Raw genomic sequence first — 19,174 nt, 5'->3', positions numbered from 1 at the left:
ATATTTTATGAAACATTCCTACATTTTAGTCTGTTTGATTGAAGCTCACAGCTTAATTAACTTTCAGAACTTTTATTTTTTTACTTGTTAGGGTATAGCAGAAAATGATTTTTTTTTTTTCTGACAGCATCAGAATCAGTTCAATGATAATGCCATGCATATGATAGAAGCCCGGCCCTACAAAGGGCTTATAACCTACCACTGTTTAGAAACAGGTCTTTAAAGACATTAGAGCTACTATTTATCCAAATAAACAATTCTTCTGTTTCTTCCAGGCTTTACAAATAAATATGCCAACTTATTAACATTATAATTAAGCAATAATTTTACTTTGTCATAGTAATCCAAAACAAATCAGGCATTTGTCTAAGCATATCATCCATAAATACAAGTTAAAAACCATCATACGTTGGGCTACAGAAAACAAAATCTTCTCCATTCTCTTCTTCTGGGATTTGGTTAAATCTTCCAGTTTCTAAAGCCAAAGCAGGATTTCTGTTCTTTTTTGAGTAAAGATCTTTGGTTCCTGGTAAAATTCCTCTAAAAATCAGTTTAGTATCTTCTTTAATTTACCACACCATACATTTGCTAAATGTTATTACTTAACCTGAATTTAAAATCCTTTTGCTGACCTTTAACCAACGGGATCCATCTGTTTGAATTGATCAGATTTATAGCAGAGCGAGGATCTTCTCGGCTATTGGATCATGTCGAGAATTTGGACAAATTGTACAACATCCCACCACCAGATGGAGCCAAAGACAAGCAGATCTCCAACAACGCCATGTCATTGCCAGCCATCCCAAAGCTGAGGTAAAATAATCTTGGCTGGAATGATTTAGTGCTGAAAGTTTTAACTTCACAATTTTCACCTAATATTCAAACGTTCCTGCTGTTCTTAGATGGAGAGGTGTTCGAGTGTTCATCTCCTCCACGTTCAGAGACATGCACGCTGAACGGGATGTCTTGGTGCGCAGCGTCTTCCCTGAGCTCCGCCGCCGCGCCGCAGCCCACTGCCTCCACCTACAGGAGGTGGAGCTCCGCTGGGGCGTGACCGAGGAGGAGTCGGAGAGGGCCACGGAGCTGTGTCTGTCTGAGGTTTGCCGCAGCCAGATGCTGGTTGGGATCCTGGGGGAGAGGTACGGCCAGGTGCCCCCCCGCCCTGTCCTACCAGACCTGCCCCAGTACAGCTGGGTAAGACTTTATAGGGCACTTAGTAAATACTTTGAAAATCCAAATTTTTAGCCAATAGTGTTATCGGAATACAGGACAAGACCTGATTACCATTGTAACATTAAAAAAATATGTTGATTGCAAAAATTAATGTCAATGTAATAACAAGAAACGCCAACTTGTCAGAATATATTAAGAACAATAACAAAAGTGCTTCTATAAGAAATTCATAAAAACACTCTGAGAGTGACAGACAGGTTTTTTTGGTCCAACACAACCTTAGAGGCATTAATGCTGATACTGGCACTGACATTTTTTAGTTTATAAACCTAAATATAATTGTTAACTAGGAGCATTAACTTTACTTTTTAACTCTTCAGTTAGCTGTTTACCCTTTTCTTCTTGACTTAACTTTTTAATTTCAATTTAATTGAAGTAGGAAATATATCATTCAAGGGCTCATGTATTTGGTCAAATGCCAAAATTAGATGTACAGCCATGTCATATAATGATATGAAAATGCAGCTGGCCTCTGCTCCAGCTGGTCTCTCCATCACAGAGATGGAGATCCGCCAGTTCCAGGCTCTTTATCCCGACTCGGCAAATCAGCGGATGTTCTGCTACTTTAGAGATCCAATGGTTATCAGGTAAGCAGAAAACCTAAAACTTTGAGCTGAAGTCGTTTCCCTGTTTAACAGCTCTACCTTCCTGTTTTTTGTTCAGATCAGTCCCTGTGGCTTGGAGTTCACATTTCGCCTCTGAATCAAATGAGGCCGAGAAGAAACTGACTTCTTTGAAGAGACGACTTTTGGATGATGGAGTCAAAGTCACTGAAAAGTGAGTCCTCACATGTCTGCAGAAGAGGGGATTAATGTTCTCTCTTCTCTGCTTACGCACCTCGTTGCATCAGTTTTATGATGAAACGCAAAAGTTTCACAAAAAATGTAATGCTCTGAACTTCCATATCAGTGTGTTTTTTGCACCATGTTTTTTCTCCCACACTGTTTACATTGGATCACTGCTGCACTTTATGGAATGCAAATCTCATGAAAGCTGTACCAAAGGAAATTTTTTTTGTAAGCACTCTGTGTATACAAAATGACAGTAAAAGTTGTCTAAATCCTTGTTTGTTGGGTGAATAGCTGAATTAGTGCAGTAAATTTAAAGTCCGGAACTCCCCCTCTTCACTCTTTCAGTTACTCATGCATGTGGGGAGGCGTAGTGGAGGGGAAACCATACCTGAAAAAGCTGGAGGACTTTGGGAACGCTGTGCTCGAAGACCTTTGGGTGGCTGTGACAAAGCTGTTTGTGAATGTAAGTAAATGACCATAAAAAAAATCAGTGGGGCGACTCTTAGTCATCTTACAAATGAGGGGTTGTGGGTTCTGTTCCAGTCTCCTATTGATTAAGGTCCCCTATGTACATTATTTTTGGTCGGCATAATTGTGACTTTCCTTTTGGTGTGAAATCACATTAACTGGTTAGTGCACCTAGAATAGCACTATGAAATGTATTTAACTTACCATTTGCTATTTTAATTGCTAAATTTACAGAAAATTCAAAATCCCCTTGTGTATTTAATGTTTTTCATTTTTTTTATTATTATTATTATTTTATTGCACCTTGCAGGAGGATGAAGAGGCAGAGACGGCCTTGGAGGTTTCTGAGCAGGAGGTCCTCCAGGGGGCGCTGCAGAAGCAGTTCTTTGGAAGGGCAAAGCTACTGTCGAATGCTGTGGGGAAGGTGGAGCAGGTCCAGAACAAGGGAGGAATGCTGGTGATCGAAGGAGGACCTGGGGAGGGGAAAACTGTCTTCATGGTAAATTTAAGTCTTCAGCTACTGCTGAATATATATGGCATTAAAAAGATGGTGGCAACATAAAATCAGCTTAGAAAGGCATGGTAAAGCGATAAGATATCAAAGAAAATGTTTTGTAATTATTTCTTGGGGCATGATAAATTTGGATTGATTGGAACTAAATTCCACGCTGTTTTTACCCTCATTATACAAAAAGATGAGAGGCATCAAATTTGAATTACTGTAAACTCCACCTGGTCTGCAATTTGCCAACAGTCCTGTTTGTGGTTTGATAATGGACAGTGTTGTCGAGCCAACCTTTGCTGTTGTTGTTTTCTCTGTGGATTATGTGGTTTTTATATCAGCATGCCATGACCGGAACAAGTGAAGATTCCTCTGGAATCCAGGTCATGGTCTCAGCCTGAAAAAGACTGGTCCATATCCAGTGGACGATTGTGGCCTCATCTACAGCAGTGCAGATGCTGCTCCAGTCTGTTATGGAGAAAAATATGAGACAAAAAATAAGGGTCTTGATTTACTAGTGTGCATGCTTATATGATATCACAATCACAAATCACGATCAAAGATTCAAAATGCTAGATACTGTACAAGTGGCAGAAATGAGCTTACTGTATAGGAAGGCTGGGCTAAGTGTTAATAGTTGGGGTAGGAGTGCTGTCATTCAGAGGATGCTTGAGCTGCTCTTACTCTGTATATCAGGATACCCATCCCCTTGGGGAGCAGTGGGCTGCCATGTGCGGTGCCCGGGGAGCAGTGTTGGGGGTTAAGGGTCTTTTGCTCAGGGACCCAGAGTAGCAGTCTGTTGGAGTGGGGCTTGACCTCAGAACCTCAGAATTCCAAGCCCTATGCCCTAACACAGCCACTCCCTCATCTCTGCATTTAACCAATCCCCTTGTGTGACACCCAGGGAGAAGTGGGGTTAAGTGTTTTGCTCAGGAACACAGAGTGAAGGCTGTGTGGATCGAACAGGGTATTTGCAACCTTCTCAGATCACAATTGTGCTGCTCGGACCCACTAGGCCAACACTCCCCATTAAACATAATCTTCTTCTCAGGAAATATCCAAAGTAATTATAATGCCTTATCATCCCTTAGAATGGAGATCATTCCTGGGGCAACAGGTAGCAAATGGCCTCACCTGTATCAGCAGGAGAAAGCAAAGATTTTTTCTCAATAAAATGACTCACACTTGTACTTGTCATCTTTACCGAGTCACGGGGCAACGGTCTCAGTGGAGACTCCCATACATCCCTCTTCCCAGACACCTCCTCTAGCTCTGTCCAGGAGACAGAGCTGCGAGAAAATATGTCTGAGACACTTCAGCTGACTCTACTCACTATGGAGGAGAAGCAGCTCTAGTCCAAGTCTCACCTGAATGATCAAGCTTCTCACCTTATCTCTAAGGGAGAGCCCATCTGCTCTGTTGAGAAAGCTAATTTCAGCAACGTCTATCAAGGATCTCATTTTATTGGTCGTGAACAAGATCCTCAGGTACTTGAACACCTCAGCTTGAGGCAGGGACTCTCAAGAACCATGGCCTAGTATGTAGAGGAGCTGATTCTCTTCCTGGACTCTTCACACTTTGCTGCTAATTGTCCCAGTGCATGGTGTAGGTCTTGGTCGAGAGGGATCCAGCAGAACCTTGTCATCTGCAAAAAGCAGGAACGAAATTTGCTGGTCTCCAGACCAGACATGCTATGGGTCCTTGGCTGCAGTAAATACATCCTGTGCATATGGGTTATGAATAGAACCGTGATAGAGGGCAGCCTTATTCGGAGTCCAGCATGCACTGGGAACAGTTCTGACTTAATGGTGGCGTTGTGAACCAAACTCATGCTCTACATGTACAGTGACCGGGCGGCCCCCGTAAAGGGTCTCGACTCATTACTGCTGGGGCACCCCCCTCACAAGGCACCACAAGGGACACGGTCAATGCCTTCTCCAGGTGCATGTGCAGCTGCATTGTCCCTGAACAGCACATGATATTGAAGAGGCATCTCTGCCATGGCAGCTGGACAGCATCCGGAGACATAAGGTACTCAGAGCAGATCTCGTCTATCTAATCTTGCCTCCATGGAGGTTTTTGACCACCTTGAAGACTTCAGCCTGGGTGATGTACAATTCCGGCCCCAATCACCCTGTCTCTTGTTTCCCACAGTGGCATTGGAGTACCCCGGCAGAATTATGGAATATCCATTAGGGGGGTGATCCAACAGCCCAACCTTACAATGCTAAGAATGCCTGGTACTCTATACTACCGTTTGGTCAACAGGCCGAGACAATAGATAGAGACCTCCCCCCCTACCTGAAGGTGATGGAATGTGAACCTCTTGTCCAATAGAGGTACACTCCAACACTAGACAGGATAGCTGTGGGAAAATGAACACACTCATTTGACGTTCCATTTTCCCAGAGTTTGTCAAATTGATTGTGGATCAGGTCTCCTCTGACTGGTGCCCGATCCTCTTCGCCCGGTACCTCGTGGTTTCCCCTGCAAGTGGTAGGCCCATTTGAGGATGGCCACCCATCACTCCTTTGTGGTTGCCCCAGCTGGGTCCCCTGAAAAGGCACCTGACCACCATGTGCTTGCAGATGAAGTCCGACCCCAGGCCTTGCTCCAATGTGTCCAAGGTCCTGGCTCCGCTGTATCGGATGATATCAAGCTCCCCCCTCGATTTCCTTTTTTTTTTTTTTTTTTTTTTTTTTTATTGTCATCATTAGGACTTCTTGAACCACTGATTGTTAGACTCATCACGCAAAGCCTTTTTGTTTTGGGATTTTAGCCCCGAAAACTTTACCTCTGGAATAATCTGAGCACTGAAACATCTTGTGCTACGTTTAGAATGCAGTTCAAGAAGGGGTAAAATTAATTGCTTTATAGGAAAATGTAGTTTGATGTATGCTTTTCTTAATATTCTTGTATGCATTTGCTTCTGTCAGGCTGCTCTAGCAGAAGCCATCCGCAGTGGACTGAAGTCTAAAACAAAACTCTGCTGTGACGTCATCTCTTACTCCACTGCTGCCAGCCAGTCGGCGCGCTCTGTGGGAAATCTTCTTCGATGCCTCGTACAGTGCCTGAGAGAGATTAAACCCACACAGGAAGAATCACCTCTTCCTCACCTCTATAAGTAAGAGGCTCCAACAAATACAAAATACAAAACAGCTTTGATCCCTCGCTGTTTTAACTTTTGTTTGTAATATTAGGGATTTGCTGTCAGAATTTCACTCAACCCTTGGAGAAATGAAGAAGGACAAACCTCTGGTTGTGCTGGTTGATGGAGTGGATCTTGTCCAAGATGACAAAGGACAGTTTATTTCTGACTGGATCCCACAGCTGCTTCCTCAAGTTGGTAACAAGAAGATTAAAAAAAAGGATTTTGTTAAAGTTTATATATTAATTCTATTGTTTCTCTTCAGGGTGTCTGTTTAGTTCTGAGCATCTCCTCCAATACGCCTCTGCTGCAGACTTTAGTCAGGAAAAGAGGGACTGTCCTGTTTTCTTTGGGGCAGCTCAGTATGCCAGACAAGAGAGAGATTGTTCAGAAAGAGCTGGACGTTTTTGGGAAGAAGCTCAGCGATTCTGCTTTTAACAATCAGGTTCTGTTTATACATTTTCTATCTTTTTCCATATTACTGGACCTTGTGTTTTGACTATAAAACTATTGTGCTGTAAATGCAGCTCCAGACTTTAATAACAAAGAAAGGAGCAGTGAGTCCTCTCTATCTGCACCTGGCCTGTGAAGACCTGAGGAACTTTGCCTCCTTTGAAAAGGTATGAACTTTCATGCAGATTCTTTTTTTTTTCAACTTTCTCAGCTGCCAAGGATAATGGGAGCAAACTGTTGTTGTATTTCAGCTGATGGAAACACTGCAAGATTTACCTCAGTCTCTAAGCCTGCTGGTCCAGTACAGCCTGGAGAGACTCTGCATCCAGTACAGAACCATACCTGGGCTCCGTCTGACCCTTGCAGCCCTCACTGTCAGCAATACTGGTAAAGTTCTGCAGGAATTTAACGGTTTCTTGTTCATTTGCAGTTGTAAATGTCATGCTGGGGCAGTTGGATATTCCAGATGCCTTTACAGTAGCCACCATTCAAAATGGCCCTTCCCAGTCAAACGCCAGCCGAATGGCAGCCCAACTCCCAGCAAAATCCCCTCCAACTTCCAGCCACTGTAGTGACTCTTGCATATTTTTTTATTCTGACTCCATCCTTTCACTGAATTACAGTGTCTGACCAGAATATGATGCTTCTCTTTAGATCTTAATGTCCTCAAATCATGTCAGAAAAAATAATTTAGTACAAATATTGATGTTTAAAAAAGGAATTCTAGGGGACTTCAATTCGGTTTATTTATATAGCCCCACTTCACAACATATGTCATCTTAAGGCACTTTACAGTTCACCACATCATCCAGTCAAATTGATTCAAAGTTTTCTATCTAAGGAAAACCAGTTGATTGCATCGACTCATTGAATCGAAGGCAATCCCTCACACTAAGAATGCTTGTAGCGATAGTGGAGAGGAAAAACTCCCTTTTAACAGGAAGAAACCTCCAGCAGAACCAGGCTCAGTGTGAGCGGCCATCTGCCGAGGCCAACTGGGGTTCAAGGAGACAGAAGCAGAGATACAAGAAGCAGCTGTAAAAGGCGGCCCCGTCCAGGAAACACACAGCCAGGCAGACGAGCTCCGAGCCAGCTCTCATGTCAGAGAATGAAAGAGAGCACATCCAGCCAGTCACGGTCAGAGAAACAAGACTACACTGGAAAATAGGCAGATCTCCAACATCTATAAACAAAGGTGTTGATGGCAGCAGCACAACTGATATTTCTCTCCAGGATGGAGTCACAGCCAAACAGGAACAGATGAGGCAAAGCTACAGTAATATGAGAAAAAGCACAGAGAGCAGAACGTTAGAGATTTATTGAATGCTTTGCTATTGTTTAGAACAAAAAAGAACAAAAATACACTGATATTTATATTTATGGGTAGTTAGACATTAATGTGTAAAAAAAAAGGATGAATAACATCTGATTGTGATGCCAACAGAAATATATCTTCCTAGTATGGACACAATTTCAGTTTCATTCATCCTTCCATCAATCCATCCAGAAAAATGTGAATTGATTGATGGATGTTTTCCCTTTCAGCTGCATCAGTGATTATCCTCCTCCAAAAGTGGCAAAATCAAATTTAGAAAAATGTCCCACATATTGTTCAGAGCCAAATTCTATGTATTGAAATTTTTGGTGGAGACTATCCTTACCAATCCTTCAGAAAGTTAAGCCTGTGGGACCAGTCAAGGGCCTATCAAGGACAGTGTGGAAATTTTGAATGGCTACTACTGTACTTTTAGTTTATTCGAGGTAATTTGCTAAAGAACGGCACCAACATTACTGCAAACAAGACTCTGGTCTGTTGTCCCATTTCCTGCTATTACTGTACATATAACCCTTGGTGAATGATCAAGATGATTGGATTCCACTGCCTCAGGCAAAGATTGACCACCAACCCAGAGGACATCATCTGTCTTTGTCTGGATGAGTCTCAGAATCTCACTCCACCTGTGAAGGACAATGGATCATTTACTGTACAATTGTCTAAAGTCCTAGTTTCCTAGCCTTATGGGCAGACACATATTTTATTTTTTACTCTGTACCATTACCATAGTTTATTTATTCATTATTTAACCACAACAAAATCTAAGGTCACTACGGTTCTGTAATGTTTTATAAACTTTTAACCAATCATTCCTGACTTTGAGAGAGGATTCAGACCGTTCCATCTGTGTTTGCTTCTTTATCTGCAGGTTTAACAGAGCCTGAACTGTACTCTCTGCTGAGAACCTGTAATGACCTGTCTTCACGGGGCGAGCAGATCACATGGGAGGAAGTGCTGCATCTCTCCAGGAAGCCAAAAGGACGTATTCCCATGGCAGTTTTCACTCAGGTTGTGAGGAATTTACAAAGGTACAGGGTCATCGTCAGTCATTCATGGTTAAAAAACCAACAAAAAATACTTTATTAGGAGCGGAATAAGTACAGTTTGGAAATATTAGAAGTGTCTAACATTTAATTTCAATGTTATAGTCGGTTATTTTTAACAAAATCAATGATGTATTTTATTTTGAGGAGCTGGCAATTTTCCCATTTCCTAGTCAGTAACTGATGACCTCCACGTTCACTTGGGTGCAAAATTTTTTTTTCCTCATTAAGAAAGATCAGACAGATTAGGATTCTGTTTGATTAATCAGTTTTATTTTTTATTAGGGCTGCAACTAACATTTTTTTTGCTAATTGATTAATCTGAGGATTATTTGTTTGATTAATTGATTAATAATTGAAGAGCAAAATGTTCCTTATAGAAGATTTTTTACACAATTAAAACAGGTGAAACTAAAATATTTCCACCTCTGGCATTCTGAATAGAATATATTAATGGACAAAGACTTTTTTTTAATGTTAAATACAAAATGTTTCTATTTTTTTCAATGTTGGTATCTGTCTCTGTACACCAGTTAAATTGTAAATCAATTACTAACTTAGTTGATGATTAATCGATTAATCAGGATTGATCCAGTTAATTGTTTCAGCCCTAATCCTCATAGATAAATGTTACAGGAATATGTATTCTGACCTAAAGGTGGCCACATAAACAGTGAGAGGTTTAATGGAAAAACAGCTGAAACTGTCAGAAACACATTCATGATGGTGGAATAGGAGCTGAAATATACTCTACAATGGTCGCTATTAGAGATATAAGAAAAGACTGGTATCTTTGAGTCACAATGTTTTTATTTTAACATTTTGACCTTGTGTAATTACCTTTTTTTTAACATAGTTCACGAAATGTTCATACAATATTAAAAAGGATAGTTCACAACCTATGAAAGACAGTTAAGATTTTAATTAGTTTGCATCTTTTCTTTCAGTCTGATTGGTCTGTCTCATTGCCAATACACCAACGACGTTTTGGCTCTGAACAACCCAGAGGTGAGGAGAGGCTTTGAGAGCTTCCTCCTCCTAACAGAACATGACATAGCCAGAGCTCACCTCGTACTGGCAGGTAATGCAAACACATTGCTCTTCCATTAAAGCACCTCACTGACTCTTAATGTACTGTGATGTTTCTCATTAACCAGGTCATCTGTGGGCGATGGCTGACCCGGAGGGAAAACATACCTTCCTTCGCTCTGAGGCAAACTCGGTCATGCATCTGCCTTCAAGCCTGGTTTGCACTTTTTAAATATTACACCAAAAACATTTATTAATATGCAATGCTTGAGCCTATTGAGGCTGAAAATTATTGCAAAGATATTTTATTGGTTCCTGTTCAGCAGAAACTAAAGGTAAGAGATGAACCTGAGTGTAGATTTTTATTCCCTTGTTGCCTTTGCTTGGACAGATTCAAAGCGGACAGCTGGGGGCTCTTCACTCCCTGCTCTCCAATTATTATTTCCTGCGTGCCAATGTGAGCCTCGGCCTCCTTCACCACCTTCTACAGACATATGACCTTTATGGTGAGAATTCATTAAGGTGTTCAGGGTTTCCTCTACATGTAATCATTAGTGGGTATAACAATTCAATATAAAAGTCCCCAAACCTTCAGGATAAAGTTTTTAACATTATAACTTTACAATTTTACTATTTAATTCAATATGTTGGGTAATAATATTTTAATGTAAAGAACTCACAGAGGGTCAGTCTCAGCAGCCTCGTCATGCAGCAAACCCTACCTGCAGTAAGAGCAGAGAGGAGACCGACTTTCTTCTGCTTCCACGTTAAGCTTTATGCTTGATGAGTCTGCTAGGTTATTTTGGCCTTCCACCTAGAAAAATTATGTACTAGATGGATGGAACTGCATGGTAAACATGGCAAGCAGGCAGCAGACCCTACTTGCACACGTTCGTAAATGTAAACATGTAGAGACATCCCATGACTTGGCTCATAAATATCAACCCTATAAACAGATTGTTGAAAAACTCCAAGAAGGAAATGACTGTCGCTCTCCAACGGCATGAAGAGGCTTTGATAAAATTGGAAATGGTTGTGTTTTCTACTTTCTTGTGCATTTTAGTGTTTTTGTTTTGGTGTTTGTGTTGAATATGATTTTTAATCGCCTTCTGTCCTGCCCATATTGAGATTCCTCACTCCTACATTTCTCCTTCGATATTTCGCTTTTTCTCTACCTCATCCGAAACAGTTAAGTTTTCCTGAGTTATGCTGCTATAGGCTTAGAATAAAGCAGAATGATAAAAATTGTTCCAATGTTCTCCAGCAGTCTATCTCTACTCTCTCATTCTGCAGTATTTATGTTCCACTCATAACTTTATATTCTCTTTACTTTTTCTCATAGTAGCTTCATCTGGTCTGTTCCGGTTTGGCTATGACATCATCCTGGATTAAAATATCAGCTGTGCTGCTGCCATCAACACCTTTGTTTATAGATGTTGGAGTTTGGTCTGTTTTTCAGTGTAGTCCTGTTTCTCTGAATGTAACTGGCTGGATGTGCTCTCTTTCATCCTCTGACATGGGAGCTGGCTTAGAGCTTGTCCGCCTGGCTTTGTTTCCTGGATGGGGCTAGCTGTGGAGCTGGTTAGCAGTTTCCTTTTTTGTGTGTGTCTGTTTCTGTCTCCTTGAACCCCAGTCGACCTCAGCAGAAGCCGCTCACACTGAGCCTGGTTCTGCTGGAGGGTTCTTCATGTTAAAAGGGAGTTTCAGGCATGCTCTGTGTAAGGGATTGCAGAAGGGTCAACAACCAAATGCAAGCGAAAATTGACGCTGCAAGCTCATCCAGGAGGAGAATGTCTCACAAGTCAATAATAACTCAACACAATCAACTGGTTTTCCATACCAGAAACTTGTAACCAGTTTGACTGTATTGTCTCTTTAAAGTGACAGAGATGACGTGCTGTGAATTGGTGTGATATAAATAAACAGAATTGAAGTGAATTGAAACTAGGTTTTTAAGAAGCTCTCAGTGAGGCTGCAAACTGTGCCATTAGAATAGCCTTTTATAAGGCAAGTTACTGTTTTTTATCACTTGCCTACCCCTTACAAATCGAGTGCTTCCCGTCCTTCAGTGAGGTCTAGAAGCACAAGATCTAGATCCAGTCATTCAGCAAAGATCCTGCTACATGGCTGTACATCTTATTTTGGCATTTGACCAATTAGATGAGCCCTTGAATGATATATTACCTACTGTACATTAAGAAAAAAAGTTAACAAGTCAAGAAAAAAAAGGTAAAAAGTTGAAAAATTAAAAAGTTAATAAGCATGGTTAATTATATTTAGGTTTATCAACTAAAAAGTTAAGTGCCAGTATCAGGTTATGATAGACCAAAGAATAATGGGTTTATTTTAATTGTTTTTTTCATGAATTTCTTATAGAAGCACTTTTGTTATTTTCTTAATATATTCGGGCAAGTTGGCATTTCTTGTTATTATATTGACATTCATTTTGGCCATCAAAATATCCATATTGTTTTAATGTTACAAAGGTAATAAGGTTTTGTCCTGTGTTCCAATAACACTATTGGCTGGAAATTTAGATTTTCAAAGTATTTCACAGTGTCCTATAAAGCGGGAATACGTTCAATAAACATTTAGTTTTAAATAGTTCAAGTTTCATGTAACCTCACCAGACACCACAATGGCTTAAAAATCCTAGAGGAAACCCTGATGTTTGATAAATAATGAATACAAATACAGGCTTGTTTTTCTTTGATCATTGAAGGATAATTAATCTTTTCTGTCAAATGTTACCCTCCCTTTAGATAAGGAGTTCACTACTACAGCTTTACGTAAGTACTTTGAAAATTACCTCTACAAATAATTTATTCAAGGGATGCGATGTTCCTGCTGGTCAGGGAATTCTGATCTAAACGTTTGGAAAAGACTTTCTCCCTCATTCTATTGTTCATCGTGTCAGTCGACCCAGAGGGACGCCTGGACGACTGTCGTGGTTTCCTGAAGCGCCACACCTCCACGCTCTCCCTGTGGCCGGCTCTATTTATCCAGCAGGCGCTCAACGAACCTCCAGAAACATCAGCTCACATCTGGGCTAAAGGCCTGGTAGGAAAAGCAGGAGTCTGTGTGATCGAGTGCCTAAACAGCAGCAAAGACGATGCTGAAGAAGGGAGGTAAACATTATTGTTAACACGGTTAACATTTGTTTTGGATGCATGTTTCATATGTTGTGTTGCACTTCTAAACACTACATCTCTAATTAAAGTATTGCTTTTTGTCATTATTGTTAGTTCTTACTATAATTTGGTTTGTGTGGCATTTTAAAACCTGCTTCTGTGTTTGACCCCAGTGAGCTGGTGTCAACCTTCTCCTCTGAACCCACCTGTGTGGTCCTGAGTCCAGACAAACGGCTGATAGTGGTTGCTACGGGACGGGGATTGCTGCACGCTGTCAGCGCGCAGACTGGTCAGGTAGGATTTTACTCTTAAAATTGTAACCTTTTTTTTCTCCTTAAACTATTGTTTCTTTGCTTGTATTAAATACGGATAGCATCTGTTCTCTCTTGCTAGGGTTGTGCTCCAGAGCCTTACCTTTTATTCACGTCATTTTTCTGTAAATCCCACAAAGTTTTAAGCAGACTGTAAGCAAGTTTTTTTCTTTTCTTTTTTTTTTTAAATAGCACCTTTCTGTTAAAACATTCTTAATAATGCGTCTCTCATTCATATGTTTATGCTTTTCCAAATCTGAAGCAACCTTCTTGATTGAATTAAGATAGTTTTGAATCTAAATTAGGGCTGCAACTAACGACTATTTTAAAAATCGATGAATCAGCCGATTATTTTTTCGATTAATCGATGAATCGGATAAAAAAAAAATTTTTATATTAACCTCTTTATTCCAAAATAAACATTTTAGACAGAACAAACAAGCACACAAGTACAGGTTGCTCATTAACTGTACTGGTGTTAAAACTACACAAACTTACATGAGAAATGTAGCTGTACATCCACAAAATGTAGGCTACTTTGTTTCATAAAGTGCAAAAAAAAGACATTTGTTTTTAAAAGCCCCTAAGGGGGTAAAACAATAGGTCCCCCCATTTCAACAAATGAGTTTTTTTTAGACTAGAAGAGTTCTGCCTTTTAAGACAGGAAAGTATAGCAGTTAAAGTTGCTACTTGAGAAAATACTTAACCATAGAGATAAAAATAGCCCTGTGATTCAAATTATAAATTGTATTTGGAATAAAAATGAGAGAACTAGGGGTGTTAAAAAACACATCCTCCAAAGACAGATATTTACATGGGAATGTGGCAAATATAATTAATTGACATATTACTGATCTTGCTGGATTTTATTCTGCTTTACTTCCATAAATTGCAGGATCTTCTTTACTTTATCTTTGCCAGAAGATTTAAACTTTAAAAGCCTTGCCCTCATAATTTGCAAGTTAATTTATTTATAAAGAAAATATAAACGCTGCTTAAGCTAATTCAAATGAAATTAAAAGTAAAATAAGTAGCCAACCTTATCACTGTCTGTAACCTACTAACACGGTAAGGAAAGCATCAGATGAGCTACCTGAGAAACTAACGTTACGTTTCCCCACTTTAAAACGAAACAAACATGGTCGCTCATCCTGCTGATCAGCTCTCTTCACTGCCATCGAAGGCTCCAACGTGTTTTCTTTTCAGGTGCTGCATCATAACAGTGGTGCTTCCCTACCATGTTAATTTGTTTTTACAAAAGTTGCATGTTACGACTTTTTTCGCTTTACAAAGCGCAGGCTGTTTGCGAATTGGCTTGCGTTTGCGGTATCGGTCATTAGAACAGTTGACGTTACTGCCTTTTGAAAACAGCCTTTGCTCACATGCGGCGCTGGCTCGCTCTGCCGTATTTTTTTTCTTCCCGCGTTTCAATCAAGTGGCAGTGATGACGACGGCGGATGACCCATTAATCGCGCGACACAACTAATCGATGATGAAATTCGTTGCCAACGCTTCTAAATATCGATTTTTATCGATTTTATCGATTCGTTGTTGCAGCCCTAATCTAAATCAATCAGTAGTATGAGTAATTTTCATAATTGTTATATTATTAAGAAATTAAGGATGCCTGGCCTTGACCAAACTATCTAAGCAAACGTCTGGTCTATTTACTAGCTGCCTTTTATTACTATTTAGTTTACTTATTAAGTTTTTTAGGAAATGATCCATTCCCAGACTTTTTTTAAATCCCCTTGGGGAGCAGTGGGCTGTCATCGTGGGGTGCCCAGGGAGCATTCAGGGTTTAAGGGTCTTACTCAAGGACCCAGAGTGGCAGTCTGTGGGAGTGGGGCTAAAACCCAGAACCTCAGGATTCCCAGCTCTATGACTTAACCATTAGGCCGCCACTCCCTCACTTTAGATAAGCAATAGATCATGGAGGTTTTTCATTCTGGTTTTAAAACTCATCACATTACAGCGTCTTTCTGTAGACCACATCATTTTTATTATCAAGTTCACAAACTCAACCTGATTTTTGTAGCTTTGCATTGAAATGGTTTAGGTCTTATTCATCAGACAGAACCGTATATCTATTTTGAATCCTCATCCATTCCTCTACATCATGAAGTTCCACAGGGCTCAATCCTTGGCTGCCTGTTTTTATTCTTTTCTTTATTTGCTTCCTCTGGCTTCAATTTTCAGAAAACTCTGTATCTCCTTTCATTGTTAAGCAGATCACAGTCACGCCCCTAAAAAAAGAAAAGAAAATTATTCAGCCCTTGAATTATTGCAATGGCAAGAAAACAGAGGTGATTGTATTTTGCCCAAGCATTTCCCATGAACCATCTCTTTTTTTTTCTGGGGAGGGGAGGCATTTTCACGTCTTGCTTGAAGCAGATTATTTCTAATTTGGTTTTGAAATAGACAGTGCCCATAAACCGCATTGCCAGGTTGGGGCAGTGAATAATTCCAGTTTTTATCACCTCAGACAGCTTGTAGAGATGAAGCCCATTCTTTTAAAACACTTTGAAACAGCAATTGAGTTCTTAATTCAAACTCGACTTGGTTACTGTAATGCTCTCTACATCAGTCAGGGTTCATTTTAAGATTCTTTTATTTCTTTTTCAAAGTTTACATGATCTTGCCCCATCTTACCTGGCTGATCAGCTGCTCCTCTTGTACAGAGGTCAAAACTTAAAGGTATAGTGGAGGATTTTCATGAATTAAAAAAAAAAAAAATTTGCACATGCACAACCCTGTACCCGCTCCCGAGAGGGAACGCCTATTAAAAGGTTGCAAGAGCCAATTTCTCCTCTTTAACCACCAGTTTAAAAGTTGCTGTTTGCATCGCTCATACAAGCTTACTTTCCAAAGAGACTCGCCACCGTTAAGTGAAAATGGGGACGAGCACGTAGGACGGCTTTACGTAAACATATCACCAGAAGGATTGACAATTGCTGCCAGGTTTTTATCAGCTGCAATCCTAAAACTAGCTTTTGGCACAAGAGAGCAAACACTTTTGGTTGGGAGGTATTAAAAAAATAAATAAAAAAGAAGATTTTTGATCTAATTTCATATACGCTTTAACTATTGTATAAGGATGTCCTCTTGTTGAACAGGAAGTAAAGTCACTGGTGAGCAGCTGTGACGGCATCTCCAGCTGTGTCTTCCTAAGCGATGCGCAGCTCGCTTCCACCTCCTTCGATGGACGGATAGAAGTGTGGGACATGCAGAACGGATGCAGGTGGGAGGAGACCTGAGCCAGTTACAGAAGCAGCATCAAGTTCACCTCAGTCATTTAGCTTTTTAGTGATGTGTTGTGAAGTGACACGTACATTTTGTTAAATTTCCTCTGTCTGCAGGACGGCTTTGATTGAAGGCCACACTAATACTATAACAGCGAGTGACATCACCCCGGACAGGAAACACCTCGCAACTGTGTCCCTTGATCACACACTTAAGGTTGGTCCTTTATTGTCTTGACAGACAGCAAGTCATTTTCACTAATATACAATCATAGGCTGTCTGGAATAGTCTGGAATTTGATTAAAGTGTTTTCTTAGTCTGGAAAAGCTTTTTATATATATTTCTAAAAAGATTTTAGTGAAATATTAATATTTAGCAACTTACATATTTGCTGTTATCCATTTGATGCATCCTTTTCTCGGTTTGTTCTTCTGTCCTACTTCCTTGTTTTCTTTACTTTCTTGCTTGTGCACTTTTTTACTTCCTCACATGTTTTTTTCCAGTCTTTATACCTTGTGTCCTTTAATTCTTGTCGCTCATTATTCTTTTCCTCCATTTTGACTTTCATTTCTCCCATGTCTTTTGTTCTTCTGTTCCTTTTTCCTTTTCCTTTTATTCATCCTTCCTATCTCCCTTATCTCTTCCATGCCTTCCTTTATTTTATCCTCAGTTTAAACCTTGTAAACCACCTTATCTCCTCCCTACTGTTTTTTCTTTCTTCCCTATTTTCTCCTCTTTCGTCCATCCATCCTTCCTTCGCTATGTCCTTCTTTCCCTCCAGTCTGTGTTTTCCAGGCAAGGACGTGTAAAAAATTGTCTGGAAAAGTATGACTTTTTTTCTTTACAAAAAACATTGTGGGGAACCATGTTAGAAAAGTAAAAGGGAGAAAATACATTTTAAAAGAAAATAAGAAATATTCAGAACATTGGTTTCACTCAATGTGGAGTCAAAGAAATACGAACACTATCTTGCCAAAAGTATTTGCTCATCCATCCAAATAATGCCTTTTACAGCTGTTTTTTATATCTCTGCTTCTCTCTCCTTGAACCCCAGTCGGCCTCAGCAGATGGCCGCTCACGCTGAGCCTGGTTCTGCTAAAGGTTTCTTCCTGTTAAAAGGGTGTTTTTCCTCTCCACTGTCGCTACAAGCATGCTTAGTGTGAGGCATTGCATTCGAGTCAATGAGTCGACGCAATCAACTGGTTTTCCTTACATAGAAAACTTTGAATCAGTTTCACTGTATGATCCAGAGAGAACTGGAAAGTGCCTTGAGATGAAGACAGCAACTTGAGAACTGTGTTGTGAATTGGCGCTATATAAATAAACTGAATTAAATTGAATCAATTAAAATCAGGTGTTCAAACCATTTCTATGGCCACTATTTCTACAAACATCTGTGAAATAATGAGTCACCCTCAGGAGGTCACCTGTGCAACAAGTCTAGTTTTAAAATGACCTCACTCATTAATGTTTCACCCTCCACGGTTAAAGTGGAGATAGTTGGGACTGACAGCTCAGCTCAACCACACAGTCATAATAAACAGGCAGCATGAATGCAGAGAGCATCAACTTTCTGTAGAGTCAATCGCTACAGACCTTCATACTTCATTCAGCCTTCAAATGACCTTCAGACAGTTTGGCAGTGGAGTAAACCCCGCTTCCTCATCTGTTAATTAGATCAATGGTTGGTTGCTAGGACAACAGTGCTTTTCTGAAGCCATCATGTAAAGTATCAAGTTTCGTGGAGGATCCGAAACTTGATACATAAGGATCTGAAACTTGATACTCCGACACACAAATCTGATTTTTGCCTCTAATCCGACAGAAAATTGTGTCGCATGAGGCTCTGTCATGGTAAAGTATTCTTTACCCATGATAGGAGTTCAGGAGGACAGAAAATGGATAAAGTAGTGATCCACTTTAAACCTCACAAAAACAATGAGGGACAGAAAGCACAGTTTATCAATGTCCTCCAGGAAAAAAAAAAAAAAAAACCTCAGGAGAAAAAAATGGCTATAGTAAAATAGTGATCCTCCTTGAGCCTCATAGAAAACAAAAGAGTGGCAGATAGAGCAGGTAAGTGCAGCATATCTCTCTCTTTATGAAAAAAGAAGGAAAACTCCGATAAACTTCCCGGATCTTTCTCTAAGAATCACCTCTCTGCCTCAGTCGGCATATACATCATCCCACAGTTTTTATTGCTGGGTTTTTCTTTACTTTAGACGTAGATCTCATTATGTTTTTAATACAGGAACATTCCTTATCTGTTCTGGTTTGAGACACTGCAAAGACTCATTCAGTGGGGCTTTGCTTTATAGCTGTGCCTTTGTTTTTTATTTTTTCTATTTTTTTATGATAACGTTTCATAATCTGTCCAAGTCAAATGTGGGAAATTGTTTTAAATTTTTTTGTAGCACAGAAACAGAGGTGAAAAAAATCTGTGCAGATCTGCCCACCCTGCCTAGTCTGAGCCTCTCTATAAGCAG

General features: G+C 40.1%; 1 protein-coding gene across 1 annotated transcript in view; it reads left to right on the top strand.

Moving 5' to 3' along the window:
• Window positions 1-19,174, top strand: part of tep1 (telomerase-associated protein 1) — a 58,165-nt gene that overhangs the window by 17,928 nt on the left and 21,063 nt on the right. The window contains exons 18-37 of the mRNA XM_038279842.1: window positions 670-813; window positions 903-1,194; window positions 1,699-1,820; window positions 1,897-2,010; window positions 2,370-2,487; window positions 2,803-2,991; window positions 5,931-6,118; window positions 6,195-6,336; window positions 6,408-6,587; window positions 6,670-6,762; window positions 6,847-6,982; window positions 8,800-8,959; window positions 9,922-10,055; window positions 10,132-10,220; window positions 10,395-10,525; window positions 12,740-12,792; window positions 12,921-13,131; window positions 13,308-13,428; window positions 16,562-16,686; window positions 16,805-16,904. Coding sequence (XP_038135770.1) covers window positions 670-813; window positions 903-1,194; window positions 1,699-1,820; window positions 1,897-2,010; window positions 2,370-2,487; window positions 2,803-2,991; window positions 5,931-6,118; window positions 6,195-6,336; window positions 6,408-6,587; window positions 6,670-6,762; window positions 6,847-6,982; window positions 8,800-8,959; window positions 9,922-10,055; window positions 10,132-10,220; window positions 10,395-10,525; window positions 12,740-12,792; window positions 12,921-13,131; window positions 13,308-13,428; window positions 16,562-16,686; window positions 16,805-16,904 — 2,842 coding nt within the window. The remainder of the gene's footprint in view (window positions 1-669; window positions 814-902; window positions 1,195-1,698; window positions 1,821-1,896; window positions 2,011-2,369; window positions 2,488-2,802; window positions 2,992-5,930; window positions 6,119-6,194; window positions 6,337-6,407; window positions 6,588-6,669; window positions 6,763-6,846; window positions 6,983-8,799; window positions 8,960-9,921; window positions 10,056-10,131; window positions 10,221-10,394; window positions 10,526-12,739; window positions 12,793-12,920; window positions 13,132-13,307; window positions 13,429-16,561; window positions 16,687-16,804; window positions 16,905-19,174) is intronic.

This window comes from Cyprinodon tularosa, unplaced genomic scaffold (assembly GCF_016077235.1).
Source record: "Cyprinodon tularosa strain WSP-4 unplaced genomic scaffold, ASM1607723v1 ctg102, whole genome shotgun sequence".
In the NCBI taxonomy this organism is placed as follows: Eukaryota; Metazoa; Chordata; class Actinopteri; order Cyprinodontiformes; family Cyprinodontidae; genus Cyprinodon; species Cyprinodon tularosa.
This window is presented reverse-complemented; position numbering and strand designations above follow the sequence as displayed.